The 19,629-nt window shown below is 54.5% G+C and overlaps 1 protein-coding gene across 3 annotated transcripts in view; it reads right to left on the reverse strand.

The window, feature by feature from the left end:
• Positions 1–3,431: 3,431 nt before the first annotated feature.
• TOP1MT (DNA topoisomerase I mitochondrial) overlaps positions 3,432–19,629 on the reverse strand; it is a 45,429-nt gene continuing 29,231 nt past the window's right edge. For all 3 annotated transcript variants that reach the window (XM_025394900.1, XM_025394899.1, XM_025394898.1), the window contains 11 exons: positions 17,014–17,136; positions 16,138–16,325; positions 15,280–15,421; positions 14,806–14,949; positions 14,089–14,271; positions 10,845–10,913; positions 10,532–10,646; positions 9,027–9,154; positions 8,754–8,848; positions 4,148–4,297; positions 3,432–3,622 (listed from right to left, as the gene is read on the reverse strand). In XM_025394900.1, coding sequence (XP_025250685.1) covers positions 3,520–3,622; positions 4,148–4,297; positions 8,754–8,848; positions 9,027–9,154; positions 10,532–10,646; positions 10,845–10,913; positions 14,089–14,271; positions 14,806–14,949; positions 15,280–15,421; positions 16,138–16,325; positions 17,014–17,136 — 1,440 coding nt within the window. In that variant the 3' untranslated portion in view covers positions 3,432–3,519. The remainder of the gene's footprint in view (positions 3,623–4,147; positions 4,298–8,753; positions 8,849–9,026; positions 9,155–10,531; positions 10,647–10,844; positions 10,914–14,088; positions 14,272–14,805; positions 14,950–15,279; positions 15,422–16,137; positions 16,326–17,013; positions 17,137–19,629) is intronic.

The raw sequence follows: 19,629 nt of genomic DNA on the forward strand, positions 1-19,629 counted from the left end.
AGGCATCACGCTACCTGACTTCAAACTATACTACAAGGCTACAGTAACCAAAAAACATGGTACTGGTACCAAAACAGAGATACAGACCAATGGAACAGAACAGAGCCCTCAGAAATAATACCACACATCTACAACCATCTGATCTTTGACAAACCTGACAAAAACAAAAAATGGGGAAAGGATTCTCTATGTAATAAATGGTGCTGGGAAAACTGGCTAGCCATATGTAGAAAATTGAAACTGGATCCCTTCCGTACACCTTATACAAAAATTAATTCAAGATGGATGAAAGACTTAAATGTTAGACCTAAAACCGTGAAAACCCTAGAAGAAAACCTAGGCAATACCATTCAGGACATAGGCATAGGCAAGGACCTCATGTCTAAAACACCAAAAGCAAAGGCAACAAAAGCCAAAATTGACAAATGGGATCTAATTAAACTAACGAGCTTCTGCACAGCAAAAGAAACTACCATCAGAGTGAACAGGCAACCTACAGAATGGGAGAACATTTTTGCAATCTATTCATCTGACAAAGGGCTAATATCCGGAATCTACAAAGAACTCAAACAAATTTACAAGAAAAAACAACCCTATCAAAAAGTGGGCGAAGAATATGAACAGACACTTCTCAGAAGAAGACATTTATGCAGCCAACAGACACATGAAAACATGTTCATCATCACTGGCTATCAGAGAAATGCAAATGAAAACCACAATGAGATACCATCTCACACCAGTTAGAATGGCGATCATTAAAAAGTCAGGAAACAACAGGTGCTGGAGATGATGTGGAGAAATAGGAACACTTTTACACTGTTGGTGGGACTGTAAACTAGTTCAACCATTATGGAAGACAGTGTGGTGATTCCTCAAGGATCTAGAACTAGAAATACCATTTGACCCAGCCATCCCATTACTGGGTATATACCCAAAGTATTATAAATCATGCTGCTATAAAGACACATGCACATGTATGTTTATTGTGGCACTCTTCACGATAGCAAAGACTTGGAACCAACCCAAATGTCCATCAGTGATAGACTGGATTAAGAAAATGTGGCACATATACTCCATGGAATACTATGCAGCCATAAAAAGGATGAGTTCATGTCCTTTGTAGGGACATGGATGAAGCTGGAAACCATCATTCTCAGCAAACTATGGCAAGGACAAAAAACCAAACACCACATGTTCTCACTCATGGGTGGGAACAATGAGAACACTTGGACACAGGAAGGGGAACATCACACACCGGGGTCTGTCATGGGGTTGGGGAATGGGGGAGGGATAGCATTAGAAGATATACCTAATGTAAATGACGAGTTAATGGGTGCAGCACACCAACATGGCACATGTATACATATGTAACAAACCTGCACGTTGTGCACATGTACCCTAGAACTTAAAGTATAATTTTAAAAAATTTAAAAAATAGAATAAGAAGTTATGCTAGAAATATAGATATATGAATATTATTAATCATCAATTTGTAGCATTACTCTTTATTCCAATATAATAATAATCCTTGCTCTACAATTACAACCTAGGAAAAACCAGGCCATACAGAGATAGGAGCTGAAGGGGCACAGTGAGCAGTGACCAGAAGTGTGAGCCTCTGTCATGCCTGGACATGGCCACTAGAGGGCTCCTTGGTCTAGCGGTAATGCCAGTGCCTGGGAAGGCACCCGTTACTTAGCAGACCATGGTCTAGCGGTAATGCCAGTGCCTGGGAAGGCACCCGTTACTTAGCAGACCATGGTCTAGCGGTAGCACCAGTGCCTGGGAAGGCGCCCGTTACTTAGCAGACCATGGTCTAGCGGTAATGCCAGTGCCTGGGAAGGCACCCGTTACTTAGCAGACCATGGTCTAGCGGTAGCACCAGTGCCTGGGAAGGCGCCCGTGACTCAGCAGACCATGGTCTAGCGGTAGCGCCAGTGCCTGGGAAGGCGCCCGTGACTCAGCAGACCATGGTCTAGCGGCGGCGCCAGTGCCTGGGAAGGCGCCCGTGACTCAGCAGACCATGGTCTAGCGGCGGCGCCAGTGCCTGGGAAGGCGCCCGTGACTCAGCAGACCGAGAGAGGGCGTCTCCCTTTCCCGGGGGAGTTAGAGAAGACTCTACTCCTCCACCTCTTGTGGAAGCCGCAGCCTCCGGAGGCCTGACCGTCTCCCTGTGATGCTTCAGCGGTCACGCTCCTGTTTCGCTTTCATGTTCCGCCCTGTACACCTGGTCTGCCTTCTAGATAGCAGTAGCAGAATTAGTGAACATACTAAAAATCTTTGAAACGCAAAGAAGAAATAATGGCATAAGCTGTCCTCTCTGCCTCAGCTGCCAGGTAGGGAAGGGCCCCCTGTCTGGTGGACACGCGACTTGCATGACCTTACCTATCACTGGAGACGACTCACACTCCTGACACTGCCCTTTTGCCTTGTATCCAATAAATCGCAGCGCAGCCAGGCATTCGGGGCCACTACCGGTCTCCGCGTCTTGGTGGGAGTGGTCCCCCGGGCCCAGCTGTCTTGTATCTCTTTGTCTTGTGTATTTATTTCTACGATCTCTTGTCTCTGCACACAGGGAGAAAAACACACAGACCTTGTAGGGCTGGTCCCTACACCGCCTGGCAGAGGAGAGAGCGGTAGAGGGTCCCACGTGGCAGAGGAGAGGCGGCAGAGGCTCCCGCGTGGCAGAGGAAAGGGTGGCAGAGGGTGCTGCGTGGCAGAGGAGGGGGCCGCAAAAGGTCCCACATGGCAGAGGAGGGGGCCACAGAGGGTCCTGCATGGCAGAGGAGAGGGCAGCCAACAGGCAGCTCTGGGAGGATACAGGGTTAGGAAACTGAGGCAGGAGGCCATCATAAGAGCTACGTACAAAGAGTGTGGATGTGATGAAAACTAAACAGGGGCCATTGGGCTCTGTGACCAGGCAGTAACTGTGCCCTTCCTGAGTTCCAGGCACCGAAGAACTTGGTGAAGAGTCCAGGCCCCTGCTGAGAGGGTGGCGCGTGTGCAAATGTGGGATCCTTGCCGAAGGTGCTCAGCCTCAGAGCACACGAAGGTGTCTCTCCTCCCCCGTCGAGCAGGAACCCGGGGTCCAGGCTCGGACGCTGATTGGATGTGACAGCCCAGTGGACTCCGTGCTCGGGGGTGGAGGCAGTGCTTCCAAGGACAGGGCAGGCGTCAGGGACTTTTCTTTCTCTTTGAGATGGGGTCTTGCTCTGTTGCCCAGGCTGGAGTGCAGGGGCACAATCACAGCTCACTGCAGCCTCAGCCTCCGCTCAAGTGATCCTTCGGCCTCAGGCCTCTAAAATGCCAAGATCCCAAGTGTGAGCCACTGTGCCTGGCCTGGGGACTTTTTCTGTAGTGACACACAAACACTTCACACAACATGGCCTGGGGACTTTTTCTGTAGTGACACACAAACACTTCACAAAACATTTTATTGTACAAAATTCCCCAATACTGCTTTAATAGTGAAAAAAAAAAAAACCACAAAAGAAGTTTCAACACAGACACAGCTCGTCATTAGAATTCAAAGTCTTCTCCTGCCATGGCGAGAGCCCAGGCGAACCTCTCCCGCTGTGTTTTGCTGTAGATCTTCTCCACTGGCACCCTGAATCGCTTGCACCTGTGGGAGGCAGTGTCAGCCCGGGCAAGCGGGCAATTCACCCACCTTGAAGGCCAGGTCAGGGCACTGGGGAAGGGCGAGCGTCCTCCGTGCGGCAGGGACACCAGAGCCGGCTGGGGTAGCTGGGGCCTGCTCCTCTAGGCCTGCTCCACCCCACGCATGCCGCCACCCTGGAGCATCAGCGAGGTGTCAAAGACAACCTGCTGTGGCCCAGGTGTCCACTGAGCAGGGCGCCCAGCCACCTTCCACTCCCAGTGGGCAGGCTGAGCTCCACAGGCCCTGCTGATGACGCTGAGTCCCAGGCCACTGTCAGCACCCCCACCTCACCCTGTCCATCCCAACGTTCAGGGCAGGGAGAACTGATGACACAGGACGCAGCATCAGGGGTCCCTGTCACAGGGAGGGCCTGCGCTGACCCCAGGGGACACAGGGGACAGGAGCAATGCTGGGACTGAACAGAGGCCTCTGGAAAACCCAGGCCCCCCAGAGGCCACAGGTGGGAACTGAGACCCCAGGCACACGTACCAGGCAATGCTGATCCTGGGGTCCAGGTAGTTGAGCTTGGACGTGCTGAGAGCCACCTGCTTGTTCTCCTCCTTGTCCGTGGCCTGCACACTCAGCCACGCCAGCTGCTCCTGCAGCTTCTCCAGGAGCCGCCTCTTCTTCTCCAGGACACTGGCAAGAGAAGAGGCTGCGAGGCCCCGCGCTGGACTAGTGCCACCTGAGGAGACCTGCACTTCTCCAGCCCTGCCGCCTTCCCTCCCGGTGCAGCCCCGTCCTTAGCACTGTCGTCAGTCATCACAGCAAAAGACCAGCCAGGATCAAAGGCTGAAGCCCAGCCCCACCCCAGCTGCCAAGTCAGATACGGAGGAGCACCCTGGGCAGAGGGTGAGCAGCTCATCAGGACCTGACTCACGGGAGGGTGAGCAGCCCGTCAGCACCTGACTCAAAGGAGGGTGAGATGCTCGACACAACAGACCGAGGCCGGCCCAAACAGGACGAGGGCAGCGGGACTAGGCCCGAGAAAGCAAACACAAATGCCCTTTCACTTCCGGGAAGCCGCTCAGCCCTCCTTCCCGACCCCTTAGGGAAAGCACATTTCAACAGAGACGCCCCTTCCACATTACTCGTACCCTCCAATGCCACAACATCACCCATGCACGCAACCTTTGACCCCAACTCTTCTAGGAATTTTGGCCACAAACACACTCAAACATGCGCGGAAAGACACTTGCACCTGCAGAAATACGGCCGAGAAGGGGGCAGCCCGCCGAGCCGGAAGCATAGGCCCTGGGAAGTGCCTTCCCAGCATGAGCCACATCCCCAAGGGCAGAGGGGCACATGAGGGGCTGCTGTTTATGTGGAAAAAAGGAGGGAAAACAGAGGGAGAGCCAGCATGCACACACAGTCCTTCTGGAAATGCTTAAGAAATTTCTTTTGTCTTTTTTTTTTTTTTTCTTGAGACAGAGTCTCACTTTGTCACCCAGGCCAGAGTGCAGTGGCACAATCTCGGCTCACTGGAACCTCTGTCTCCCAGGTTCAAGTGATTCTCCTGCCTCCTGAGTAGCTGGGACTACAGGTATGTGCCACCACACCCGGCTAAGTTTTTGTTTTGTTTTGTTTTGTTTTTGTATTTTTAGTAGAGAGGGGGTTTCACCATGTTGGCCATGATGGTCTCAAACTCCCAACCTCAAGTGATCTGCCTGCCTCGGCCTCCCAGAGTGTTGGGATTACAGGCATGAGCCACCGTGCCTGGCCAGGAAATGCTAAAGAAAAAAAAAAAAAAAGAAATTTCACAGCAGCTGCCTCTGGGGACAGGTCAGGGGTGGGTCACAGCCTTATTTTTCACTGAATACCCTTTAGTCCAATGGACATTTCCTTCACACATGCCACTATTAAAAACAGACCCCTGCATCTCACGATGCTCGTCCTGAAAAGTTTTACCCTTTAAGAACCACAGCCATGCCAGGAGCAGTGGCTCACACCTGTAATCCCAGCACTTTGGGAGGTCGAGGCAGGCGGATCACGAGGTCAGGAGATTGAGACCATCCTGGCTAACATGGTGAAACTGTCCCTACTAAAAATACAAAAATTAGCCAGGCGTGGTGGCGTGCACCTATAATCCCAGCTACTCAGGAGGCTGAGGCAGAAGAATTGCTTGAACCCAGGAGGCAGAGGTTGTGGTGAGCCGAGATGGCACCATTGCACTCCAGCCTGGGTAACAGAGCGAGACTCCATCTCAAAAAAAAGAACCACAGCCACAATAATGAGGAATGAATGAAAGAGGGAACATCACAAAGAAAGAAAAAAGATAATATGGGAATACTGTGAATAACTGGGCACCGGCCAGTTAGACACCCTAGACTAAACAAATTCCCAGAAAGATACAAACTACCAGAACTGACTCACGAAGTATAGAAAATATGAGTAGAACTAGAACAAGTGATTGTATCAGTAACTTTAAACTTCTCTCAAAGAAAAGCCCAGGCCTAGATGGTTTCACCAGTGAATTCATTTAACAAACTGACCCTAGCCACACACAGCAGTGCAAGCCTATAGTCTCAGCTATTTGGGAAGCTGAGGTGGAAGGATTGCTTGAGCCCAGGAGTTCAAGACCAGCCTGAGCAACACAGCAAGACTCTCTCTCTTTAAAAAGGCACCAATTTTTCATAAACTTTCATGAAATATTAGATATTATATTAAATATTATTCAACTCATTACCAGCATTACCTGATACCAAAATCAATGACATCATAAGAAAACTATAGACTAACATGCTCATGAATACAGAAGCAAAAACCTCAACAAAATATCAGCAAACTGAATCCAGCAATGGACAAAAATGATTACACAATAGGATCAAGTAGGATTTATCCCAGGAATGCAAGGATGGTTTCACATCTGATCATCAATTAGTATAATACATCCTATCAATATAAGGAAGGGACAAAAACAAGATCTCAACAGGTGCAGAAAAACCATTTGACAAAATCCAATGCTCTTCATGATTAAAAAAGACCTCAACAAACTAGGAATAGAAGTAAATTTTGTTAACTTGACAAACAGCTTCTGTGAAAAACCTACAGTTAACATCATATTCTGTGATAAAAGCATGAGAATTTTGCCCCCAGTATCAGGAACAAGGCAAGGATGTCCCACTCATGTCCAGTGTACTGGAGATTCCTGCTAGGTCCATAATGCAAAAATATGAAATAAAAGGCATATGATTGGAAAAGAAGTAAAACTATCTCTGTTTGCATACAATATGGCCTTTATAGATACAGTCCTAAGAGCCAGGCACGGTGGCTCATACTTGTAATCTCAGAGCTCTGGGAGGCCAAGGCAGGATTGCTTAAAGCCAGGAGTTCAAGAGTAGCTTGGGCAACATACAAAAATTTTCTTAGTGTAAAAGTTAGCCAGGTGTGGCGGTTCACACCTGTGGTCCCAGCTATTCAGGAGGCTGAGACATCTGGCTGTCCACATACAAGAGGATGACCCTGGGCCCTTCCCTCAGATCACACACAAAAATTAACTCAGAACCAATGACCCAAATGTAAGAGTAAACCTATAAACCTCTTAGGAGAAAACAGAGAAATCTATCTTCATGGCCTTGGGTTAGGTAAAGCCTTCTCGGACATGACACAAAAATAAGCTACAAAAGAAAAAAAAAAAAAACAGATAAACTGGACTCATTCAAATCTTAAAATGTGTCACAGGACACCAACAAGAAAGAACAAAGACATTGCCGGGCATGGTGGCTCATGCCTGTAATCCCAGCACTTTGGGAGGCCGAGGTGGGTGGATCACCTGAGGTCAGGAGTTCAAGACCAGCCTGACCGATATGGTGAAACCCCATCTCTACTGAATTATAAACATTAGCCAGGTGTAGTGGTGTGTGTCTGTAGTCCCAGCTACTCGGGAGGCTGAGGCAGGAGAATTGCTTGAACCCAGGAGGCAGAGGTTGCAGTGAGGCAAGATCGCGCCACTGCACTCTAGCCTCGGCGACAGAGCAAGACTCCATCTCAAAAAAAAAACGGGGGGGGGGGGGGGCTGGGCATGGTGACTCACGCCTGTAATCCCAGCACTTTGGGAGGCTGAGGCGGGCAGACTGCCTGAGCTCAGGAGTTCAAGACCAGCCTGGGCAACACGGTGAAAGCCCATCTCTACTAAAATACAAATAATTAGCTGGGCATGGTAGTGGCGCCTATAATCCCAGCTACTCAGGAGCCTGAGGCAGGGGAATTGCTTGAACCCGGGAGGCAGAGATTGCAGCGAGCCGAGATCACACCATTGCACTCCAGCCTGGGCGACAGAGCAACACTGTGTCTCCAAAGGAAAAGAAAAAAAAGAAAGAAAGAACAAAGACAACCCAAGAGTGGGAGAAACATCGACGTGCTCTGCCAGGTCAGTAATAAAGTGACCACCCGACCAAAACATGGACAGAGGATCTGAGTAGTCATTCTCCAGAGATGATACAGAAACGGGCAACAAGCACCTGCCAAGAGCACCCACGATCTGACCCACTTCATACCCACTGGGCTCTGATCGACACACGGAAAACTGACCCTACAGTGGCGCCGGGACAGAGGAGTCGGGGCCCTCACGTGCTGCTGGTGAGGAGGGGATGGTGCCGCCGCCCTGGAGAAGAGTCTGGCACCTTCTCATTTCCTGACCCCACAAAGACAATCACAAACCTCAGCGGCCAGGGTCTCCTCCTCCCATGGCTCCGTATGTCCCACTCTTGTCCACAAGGCATAGAGTTTAGATTTTGAAAAATCACAAAGTTGGCCAGGCGCGGTGGCTCAGGCCTGTAATCCCAGCATTTGAGATGCCGAGTCAGGAGGATCACTTGAGGCCAGGAGTTTGACCAGCCTGGCCAACATGGAGAAAACCCGTTTCTACTAAATAAATGAATTAACCGGGCATGGTGGTGCACGCCTGTAATCCCAGCTACTTGGGAGGCTGAGGTAGGAATTACTTGAACCTGGGAGGTTTTTATAAAAATAAAAAATCACAAAATAACAATTGAAGAGGAAAACAAAACTGGCCTTGGGAAGGCGGGTCCAAAGCTGCCACATCTGGGTTGGGACAGGGCCCCGGGAGACGGCGTCTGAGGTCACGGGTACTCACCTCCTGGACTTGTCATCCCCTTGGGCTTTGTGCTCGGCCCTAGCCTTCCTCAGCTCTGCCCTGGCCTCAGCCACCTGCTCCTTCTTCACCTGGATCTGCAGGGAAAGGGTCCAGACAGGGCTGCCCCTCCCTGTCCCCCACCAGCCGCTGCGCCCACACCCTCCCACACCCTCCATGCCCACCTCGGCTGGCTCCCCGGCCTGTGCCGAGGCTCCGGGAAGCGGGGAGGGGTCCCTTGAGGGCTGGGCTGGGGGCTCTCCTAGGAGCTGCTACCTTGGTCTGGAGATTCTGCATCGACTTCTCAAACGTGCTGGAGGTCGCTCGCTGATGGTTGCAGAGAATGGCCACGGCTCGGTTGGCTCGGTTGTAGGATAAGATCTTGGCTGCTATGCTGTCCTCGGCTGAGAGGCACGGGCTGTCAGAAGCAGCACCCATGGGGCAGCCGCCCTCCCTGTCTGCCCTGAGTCGGACTTACTCAACGCGCCACACAGCACAGCCCCTTCCACTCACACAGGCACCCGCTGGGATGGGGAGAGCGAGGGCCGAGGGTCAGTGACCCTCCGAGGTGGCCCCGAGAGCAGGGCCCAGCGTCTTTAACCACAGCAAGGCCTCGGGTGTGGCCACAGCACAGGTAGCACCACCCAGGCCTTCCAAAGCCCTGTAGCAAGGAGGAGGCCCAGCCACCTGACAGGTGAGTCTGCAGGGCCCTGCCTGTCACAAGTCCCCAGCACCTGGTTTCCCTGGCAACATCCCCTCAAGGTACCATGTTGTCTCCATTTTCCAGTCAGGAACGAGATTCAGAGAACGTAAGCACTGGCCCCAGACACCTGCTGGAGCGGCCACTCCTTCACGCCCCTCCTGCACAGCCCACCCAGCTCTGGAAGTGCGTCCGCAGGGGGCCCAGCACCTTTGTTTCCTCTCCCAGGCCCAGCCTCGGCCCCTATGTCCTCACCCAGAATCTCCTGCCTCCCTCGGTGGCGGGAGCATCTCTGCTGGGGCCTCACCTGGATGCCAGCTAGCTCCTTCACATCCCACAGCCCAACGCTGCCCCAGCTCGCAAGGGTGTCCCCAGGGCAGCACAGCACCGGCCTCTGAGGCCCATGGGTGCACACAAAACACAGGCCGAGCGTCAGTGCCCCTGAGTGCCCGGACTCGGTGCCTCCTCCAGGAAGCCCTGCTTGGGGAATGTGGAGGGCACCGGGGTGGGAGGCACCCTCTGGACGAGTCTGTGCGTCTGATCTGCCCGGACATCACGGAGCAGCCCGGACATCACGGAGCAGGGGCAGCACCAAGGGCAGAGGGAGGAGAGACCCTCGCCGAGCTTGGACGGCCTCCCCAGGTTGATGGCAGGGGACTAAGAGCAGAAGCTCTAAGCTCTAAGAGCAGAAGCTGAGGCAGGGGCTGCGGACAGAGGCCCAGAGGTCAGGGTGCTCAGACAGCTGAGGGCGGGAGGGGCAGAACCACCGGAAAGTGCAGAGGCCTCCTGGGCCTTCAAGAAAGAACCCTGAGGAGGAGCTGAGGAACAACCGCCTCAGCAGCAGGGGCTCCCCGCAGGGAGCACATGGCTGGGATGCCTGGGGTCCCGAGGGCCAGCACTTCCCTCCTCCTCCCCAGGACTCCGGCCACCCAGGCCGCCAAGCAGCCAGCCCACAGCCTCAGCCCATTTCCCAAAGAAGCGGCCCCACCCCGAGGCTCACTCAACAAGGGCCAGCAGGGGAGCCCTGCCTGGGGCAGGGGCCACGCTCCCCGGCGTGAGTGTGGGTGTGGGGCCTGCTCACCACGTGTCAGGGCCCGCAGCTGCTCCTGCAGAGTGACGGAGGCGTTGTAGGTCCGGAACACCTTGGCCGTCAGCCCGTCCATCAGCTCGTGGAGGTGTTTGTTCAGGCTGGTCGTCTGGGGACGAAATGGTCTCTATAATTACGTGGTTTTGTGGGGCCGTCCCAGCCTCCCACGGAAAGGAAAGGGCATTTCAGCCGTCGGGTCAGGCCAAACCCTGGGCCTTGCTATGAGAGATGGAGCCAGACTCAGCAGCCACACCCTCTCGCCGGGTCCTGCCGCCGCCCACTGCTGAGGAAACACGAGCCGGCTTACGGTGAGCCTGTCGAAGAGGTCGTCCTGGGGGTCCTTGTTCTTCATAAAGAGCTGTAAGTTCTTGTACACCTGAAGGAGAAAGAAGGAATTTCAGAGGACAGAAGAAACCCGAATCAAGGGAGGGCATGAAGGGCATCTATGCAGAGCCTGGAAGCCCACGGGAGGCTTCCCTGAGGAAGGTGGCATCCTCCCCCGACACGGCCCCTGCCCTCCAATGCGGCCGTCACCGCTAACACATGTACGGGCGGCGTGCTCAGGAGGTGGGTGCAACTCCTGCCCTGCAGTTAGTTCCCCTGGGTGACCGCGGCAGGTGGCCCGGAGTCCCCAGCTCCTTCTTCCATCCATGCCGGATTTCCACCAGGTGACCCCACACCCTTGTAATGTGGGACACTCATCTGACATCACAGGACCTCAGGACCTTTGGGGTGCCCGTGTCCAACCTCCCTCCACCAGTCCCTTTGGGGAGAGGACACTCAATCCTTTCTGACGAGACCAACTCTGCTCCGAGGAAACACCAGCCTGCGCCTGCACCTGCCTGCCCTCCCCTTGGTTTCACCTGCTGGTCCTCCCTGAGCGCTGGGCATCGGCTCCAGCGCGGAGGTTGCTGTGGCGTGTGCACTGCTCTCTCCAGCACCGGCATGGCAGCCCTCCCTCACCAGACACAGGCAGGAGGCCCCACACCCCCAGCCGACCCCCTTACCATCCTTGTACCACAGCTGATGAACCCCATTCGACAAACCCACAGGCACCGGGACACGGCGGGAAGCCCCGGCCCACAGCTCCCGACCTCCGGCTTCTTCCCTCATCCTCCTCCACACGTTTGGTTTCATACCGCTGATCCTAATGAGGCTTTACGTCCCGCCTTTTCTTTAGGCCACACGCATTCCATTACCGAGTGCTCCCCTCAACAGCACTGTAAATGGCTGGCTAGTCCTGTCTGGACGGAGTGCGACTCCCCGTCCCGGCCTGCACCGCGGCCGACGCTTCACCGTGGCAGGGGCACTGCAGTGAGCGCCCCCTCGCCTCTTCCTTTTGTGTGTTGGCTTTTGTCTCCTACCTCCAATTAACTCATCCCTTAGGACTGACTTCCCGACCAGACTGCCTGAGGCCTGGCCCTGCCAGGGACTCCTGTTTCTCTGCTGCCATTTCTGTTTTTGAACGGCTCCACCCCATCCCATAGTGGGGTCACATTACTTTTTTGTTGTTTAATTTTTGGAGACTAGGTCTGGCTCTGTCACCTGGTCTGGCGTGCAGTGGCACGATCATAGCTCATTGCAGTCTCCAACTCCTGGGCTCCAGCAATCCTCTCACCTAGCCCTCCCAAGGTGTCTGGACTACAGGCATGGGCCTTGCGCCCGGCCTGAGTCACATTTGTGCTTTTGAGGTGCAGGGAGGTCGTGCGTGGATCTGTCCAACGTCACTGCGATGTGGTGCCCACCCAGAGAGGGGATACCATCACTCTTCAGGACAGCCATTCAAAGGTGAGGATGCTCCCCAAATTCCAATCTTGCTTCAAGCCAGTCTGGAGACCAGAGATTTACCCAGCCCTTCCCGACCGCACTCATACCTCTGGGCATCGATGCTAGTGGAGCGAGGGGCTGTGGGGATGGTGGGCAGCCACAGGCTTAAGTCCCGCCCATAGCCCCTGCAGCAGAGGAAAGCGGGCATGGTGGCAGCCCCTCCCAGGTGCACTGGCGTGAAAGTGTCCCCCAAATTCGTGTCCTCACCAGAACCTCAGAATGTACCTTTTTTTATTTTTTTAAGACAGAGTCTCAGCCAGCCACAGTGGCTCACGCCTGTAATCCCAGCACTTTGGGAGGTTAAGGCGGGTGGATCACAAGGTCAAGAGTTCAACACCAGCCTGGCCAACATGGTGAAATCCTGTCTCTACTAAGAATACAAAAATTAGCCAAGCATGGTGGCGGCGCCTGTAGTCCCAGCTACTCGGGCAGGAGAATGGCTTTAACCCAGGAGGTGGAGGTTGCAGCGAGCTGAGATCACACCACTGCACTCTAGCCTGGGCAACAGCACGAGACTCTGTCTCAAAAAAAAAAAAAAAAAAAGGGTCTCATTTTGTCACCCAGGCAGGAGTGCAGTGGAGTGATCAAGGCTCACCACAGCCTCAACCTCCCAGGCTCAAGCAATCCTCCCCCACCTCAGCCTCTGGAGTAACTGGGACCACAAGCATGCACCATCACGTGCAGCTAATTTTTATTTATTTATTTTGAGACAGAGTCTTGCTGTCGCCCAGGCTGGAGTGCAATGGCACGATCTCAGTTCACTGCAAGCTCTGCCTCCCGGGTTCACGCTATTCTCCTGCCTCAGCCTCCCGAGCAGTTGGGACTACAGGCTCCTGACACCACGCCCAGCTAATTTATTGTATTTTTAGTAGAGACAGGGTTTCACCATGTTGACCAGGAGGGTCTCGATCTCCTGACCTTGTGATCTGCCCACCTCGGCCTCCCAAAGTGCTGGGATTACCAGCGTGAGCCACCGTGCCCAGCTGTTTTTTTAATTATTATTTTAGAGACAGGGTCTCATTATGTTGCCCAGGTGGTCTCAAACTCCTGGGCTCAAGTGATCCTCCCCCCTCAGCCTCCCACAGCACTGGAATTACAGGAGTGCACCACCATGCCAGGCCAGAACGTGACCTTATTTAAAAATAGAGTCTTTAGAGACTGTTACGACGAACACATAGAAAGAGTGGGGTGGGCCCTAACTCCAATACGACAGCGTCCTTGTGAGAAGACACAGAGGCAGAGACGCAGCGAGAGGCAGCCTCAGACCAAGGACACCCAGGATCCGCGGTCCCACCGGATGCTGGGAAGGCAGGAGGATCCTCCTCGAGTGTGGGTAGAGTGCGGCTCTGCCAGCACCTTGACTCGGACTCTGGCCCCCAGGACTGAGCGACAATAAATGTCTGTTGTTAAACCACTGGGTCTGCACTGTCTTCCTCCAGCAGCCCTGGGAGATGCTCCAGCCGGGGGGCAGGAGCCAAAGCTGGTGTGACAGAGGCACCCTGCTCAGCCCCCGACCAGCTCCCTTGTGACCCCTTGGGTCTACCATGGGGCATAGCCTCTCCTTCACCCTCACCCTCATCAGCCCCAGCACAGCGGGCCTCACCCAGCAGACAGGACGTGGCAAATGGGCCACAGACCCCACGGCAGCTCTGGCACAACCCCAAAAACATCCAGAGCAAATAGGTGTCACGTAGGGAGGAGCAGCCGGCCGCGAGGGCACTTACAGGCTTCTCCACCGGGACTCGGTTGTAGTAGCGGATGGAGTCCTTCCCCAGGAAGTCAAATTCCACCACGTGCTGGCAGCCGTCGGCCTCCGGGTGCAGCTGGACGTGCTCCACGCGGAGAGAACAGCAGCCCACGGTGTCGGCCGCCTCACCGTCCTTCTCATTTCCCGCTCTCAGCGCCAGCTATTAGGTGGGGAACAAAGTGGGTGGTGCATGCACATGCACGCCACACGCAGGCACGCCACACGCAGGCACGCCACACGCATTCACGCCACACGCAGGCACGCCACACACATTCACGCCACACACATGCACGCCACACACATGCACGCCACACACAGGCACGCCACACACAGGCACGCCACACGCATGCACGCCACAAGGCACGCCACACACGTGCACGCCACATGCATGCACACCACACGCGTGCACGCCACACGCATGCACGCCACACACAGGCACGCCACACGCATGCACACCACACACATGCACACCACACACACAGACATGCCACACACACGTGCACATACACCACACAATGCACATGCACACCCTACACACATTCACACCCACACACGTGCACACGCACACACACCCCCATCAGACTGCAGTTCCACCCCACACACAGGCCCACATCGCCACACTGTGCCATCCAACTGGGTGTCCTCGCCAGGAGAGCCAGGATGAGGAGCCCCAGGAGGCGAGAAGGCCGCGTACCTTATCGATGAAATACAGGGCCACCGCCCGCTGTCTCGTCTTCATTTCCTGAGACTTCCAATCAGCCCGGTACTGGGAGCGGATCTCGTCCACAAATCCCCGCAGGCGTCGAGCTGTTTCAAACTTCTGCCAAGCTTTCTCCCCCTAAATGAAAAAAATAACAGGAAAGAAAACATTCGTATTCCTGTTAAATAATGGAGGAGGCTGTCAACTCTCCCTGCCCCAAACCTCGTGCTTCTCCACTCGATGGTGGAGTGGTCAGGGGCTGGGGCAGCAAATCCAGCTGGGTGATGCTGGCAGTGAGCACCCACGTCCACTCCTGGCTTTGGGGCTTGTGGCTGCTGGCACAGCATGACCTCAGCGCGGGCTGGCCGACTCCCAGCCCATCTCAGAAGCCTCTGCCACATACCTCCCTGCCAGCGTCCTAAGGGAGACCTCCCGGGGAGGAAACGCCCTGCTGAGCCCCGCGCTCACCTTCAGCTTCGAGCAAGGGTTCAGCATGACGTACTTGATGGAGTTCTGAATGCTCTCGGTCCACGCTGCCAGCCACATGACAGTGTTATCAGAGCGCACCTCCTTCCACTGGTGCCCCGCCGGTGGCTTGGGGATCGAGTCCCTGCAGCAGAACAATGACACAAACATAACTTGGAGACCTTATTCTCTGGAATGCAAGCAAAAGGAGCTGCTCTGCTCAACCATCCCACTTGGTGGCCATGGTAGTGGCATGGCTCCTGACCGAGTCTGGCATCAGAGGTGGCCTGCCTGGCAGCTCAGACAAAAGCAGCCGCTCAATCTGCGCTCTGCACACACAGGAAGGCCACGGTGCACCAGGAGGCTGGGCGGCCACCCAAGCAAGGGATCGCTCTGTTCAAACCTCTCAGCACCAACTGGGATGAAGAGTGCCCTGCTCCACACAGCCTGGCCACTGGAGGTCCTGCAGGCAGGGTCCCTACTCCACACTGCGGTCACACGGTACAACAGGCGACCCAGCAGTCCCCTCTCCACCACTTGGAATGTCCCTCCAACAAGTTCAAAACACCTAATGCTACTGGGCCATCCAGATGGTGTGGGATATGAAAACCACACGGGGGTGTCCTTGGCAGGAGAAAGTCTCAGCCACAGCAAGGCGAGGACTTCTGACCCCGTGGTAAGCACCCTGGGAGGGCCGCCCTTGCCCGGCCACACCCACAGGCTGAGCTCCACAGGAATGGTGTGGGGGTCACCAGCCACACGTTTCTCAGTGTGCCTCCCTCTCCCAGGAGGTGAAGAAAAGCCAGACTCACCCAGGTGGCAGGGATCCAGCACCTGCCTGCTGCCCGCCCGGCCACGTACCTGCTGCAGTTGATGACCACATCCTCTGGCATGACCCTCCTCTTCAACATCCCCATCTTGGGATGGTCGCCACGGCCACGGAACAAGCCGGGCGGCTCAGTCTTGAAATTGCCTATTTTTTCTCGGTGACCATCTAAAATACAGTAGCCGAACTCTTGCTGAAGTTTTTCGGCCTCTTCTTTTAGTTTCTGAGTTAATAAAACAGTCAGTAGACGTTACCAGTGAAGAGAAGAGGACAGGCCTCAGTCCCTTGTTGCTCACCTGGGACCACCCTGCTCTGGCTAACTCAGCTGGGCCCTCAAAGCCCTTCACAATCCATGGAGGTCGCAGGGGCAAGGGACAGTGCAGGTGGGCACACAGGGGGCACCAGGAGCCACGGCCCAACCACCCCATGGTCTGGACTCCCCGGCCCCTGCGCAGGCTTCGGCTGTTTTAGGCCTGAGCAGTAAAGCCAGGGGGAGGGAGCGTGGCTGCCCGCCATGGAGGAGGAGGGCTAAGGGAATCCCTGAGAAGGCCACATGGAGATCACAGCACGGCAGGTTCCTGTTAGATGTAGGGAGACGCATGGCACAGAACAGCGAGAAGCCGACTGGCCTGCACAAGCCCCGCCCTCAGCCCACAACCCGTCTGGGAACCCACCCTTTATCAATGATGGTAAATCACTCATCCATTTCAAACTGGCTTTACTCTCAAATGTGCTCTGGGGAAGCGGAACGACACTTCAGCACACGCAGGGGCACTAAGGCTGCCGAGCCAAGAGCAGCTTTGTGAGAAGGGGCTTCTCTAAGGCCACAGGCCTTTCTCAGCCTTTGGGCCAGGCTGGCCTCTCATTCCCAGGGGCCACTTTGGGTCACACAACGCTCGAGTCAGCCCAACCTGCTTCTCCTCCCTGGTCAGCACTTTCCGGGCTGCGGCCTTGTCCACAAAGTATCTGTGGATCTCCGTGAAGTCACACTTGTCCAGGCTCTTGATGACTTCTCTCTCTTCCACTGTCATTTCCTGCACAAACCACAGACACGCACTCACCATGTCTGACGGAGGCGTGCGTGCGACGGGCAGAACCTGTGCAGGCCTGCGGTCCCGTGAACAGGGCCTCTCCCCGCAGACCCCACAGTTAGAGCTGGGTCTGTTGTTGCAGGGGTGGAGTGGGGTGGAGCAGCCGAGGGCACAGTTCTCCAAAAGCAACTTCACAACAAGTCAGGAGTAAAACTGGCTAAAACCTTTGACTCAGTAATTCCACTTTGAGATCCATCCTAAGTAAACTCTCCGGTATGAAAACGAGCATGACGATGGCACTAAGGGCAACAGCAGAAACGCCATGACCGGACAGAGCGGGATAAACGATGGGGAGCTCATTTGGTGAACGTGATGGGATTCAGGAGGCCAAAGTCTCAGTCCATACGTGCTGCTGCAACGAAATCCCGGGGACGGGTCAGTGATAAACCACAGTCACAGCTCTGGGGGCTGGAAGGCTGGGATCAGGGCCCCGGCATTTGATGTCTGTGGAGGACCCAGTCCCTGCTTCTGAGAGGGTGCCCTGAAGGCTGTCCTCACGCAGTGGAGTGGGGACAGAAGGACGGAAGGGGCCCAGCTAATTCCACCCAGCCCTGCCCTAAGGCCCTAAATTAATCCTAAGGGCTGCAGCAAGGCAGTGTCCTCACAGCCCAATCAGCTCCTGAAGGCCCTACCTCTGTCCTGTGGCGCTGGGGATTCAGTTTCAAGGTGAATTTTGGAAACCACAGAAGAAAACAGTTTGATGATGATCTACCCGTGTGGAGACTAAACAGGATAAAATACCCAGTGGGGAAAACATTACACGCACACTGATCACACTCACACGACAACCAGTGCCCAGGAGAAGCCAGGACACGGAACAGGAACAGGAGACGCTGACCTGAGGGAGAGCCGCAGGTCACAGGCAACTGTTTCTCCTCTCATTTCCTACACGACAAAAACTCTGTACAGCCCATGGCCAAAAGCCCAGGCTTGCGGGCACCAGCTCACGGTCCCAGTCCAGGCTCGGCCACGCAGGCGTGGGAGACCTCAGGAGCTGCTGCTAAACCGTGTCTCACTGTGGGATGGGGAAGACCCGCCTCTGCCGAGGAGCTCAGGTGCGACACCATCTGTGCCGGACGGAGCCCTGCTCGGCCACAACCGCGGGCTCAGGGTCTGTCCCTGTGTCTCCCGGGGCCCTCGGATCTACCGCCCATTCCAGTTCTGCTGCCTTGCGACGCTGCCTCCCTTCCTAGCTCTGCTAGTGACTAGAAGTGCTGACCGGGAGGGGAGTGAGGACACCGGGCAGCTGGGCCACCTCACCAAGCTGTGGTGACAGGCAGAGGGGTGGCATCAGGACAGAGGAAGAGGGTCCAGAAGCAGGGCCCACACAGGGCACAAGGAAGCACAGGCTCCAGCAGCTGGCTCGGGGCAGTCAGACACCCACATGCAAAGCACGAGCCTCGGCCTCTACCCCACACAGTAACCAAAATTAACTCAGAGTTCCACCTAAACTAAGCCGACCTCAATGGAAACCTAAAACCAAGACTTCTGGGAAAAACATAGGAGGAAATCTTTGTGCTGCTGAATTAAGCATATTTCTTAGACAAAACAACAAAAGCACAACCTGTGACAAAACATGATACACGGGACCTAGTCAGTATTCCAAACTCCTGACCTTCCAAAGACATTGTTAAGAGAATGCAAATATAAACTACAAACACCACGAAAAAGTTTTACAAATCCTATTTCTGATAATGGACTTAAAACAGGACACAAAAGTACTCACCATAAAAGAGGCTGATAAACTCAATAACTAAGTTAACATTTTCTGCTTGGAGACCTCACTGAGAAACGAAAAGGCAAAGTCTGGGAGATGATATCACAGCACGTGCAACTGGCAGAGAAGCTGTATCCAGAATGCATTTTCAGAACTCCGATAAATTAGCGAGGAATATGCAAGCAACTCAATTTTTTAAACAGACAGAAGTTCACAAACGAAAATACTGAAATGACACATCGGTACACCAAAAGATGCTTAATATCACTTCTCATTAGGGAAACGCAAACCATACCCACGGTGAGGTGTCACCTCGTGCCCACTAGAGAGGCACCTCACACCCGTGGCAGGCTGTGGACAGTTCAGCCTGGCGTTTCCAGTAAGCTGGACACACATGTAGCCCGTGACCCAACAACTTCACCCCTAAGTCCTGTGGGAATGTTCGTGGCAGCTTTACACACGCAAAGGCCAAAAACAGGAATTAATCAAACACCCACGAACAGGGAAATGGACTAGCACGAGTCACACGACGCAGGAAACGGGACCTGGCCAGAGCCAGGCAGAAGCCGTGGGACAGCAAGTCGGGGCGAGTCTTGCAGGTGTGGTGCCGACAGAAACCCTGCAGGGCACAAAGCCCATGGCACACACATGAAACCAGTCAGGCCATGGGCGAAGGGCAGTCACCTTGAAAATGAGCAAGGAAAAAACCTTGAGGGAGC

This window comes from Theropithecus gelada, chromosome 8, assembly GCF_003255815.1.
Source record: "Theropithecus gelada isolate Dixy chromosome 8, Tgel_1.0, whole genome shotgun sequence".
Classification (NCBI taxonomy): Eukaryota; Metazoa; Chordata; class Mammalia; order Primates; family Cercopithecidae; genus Theropithecus; species Theropithecus gelada.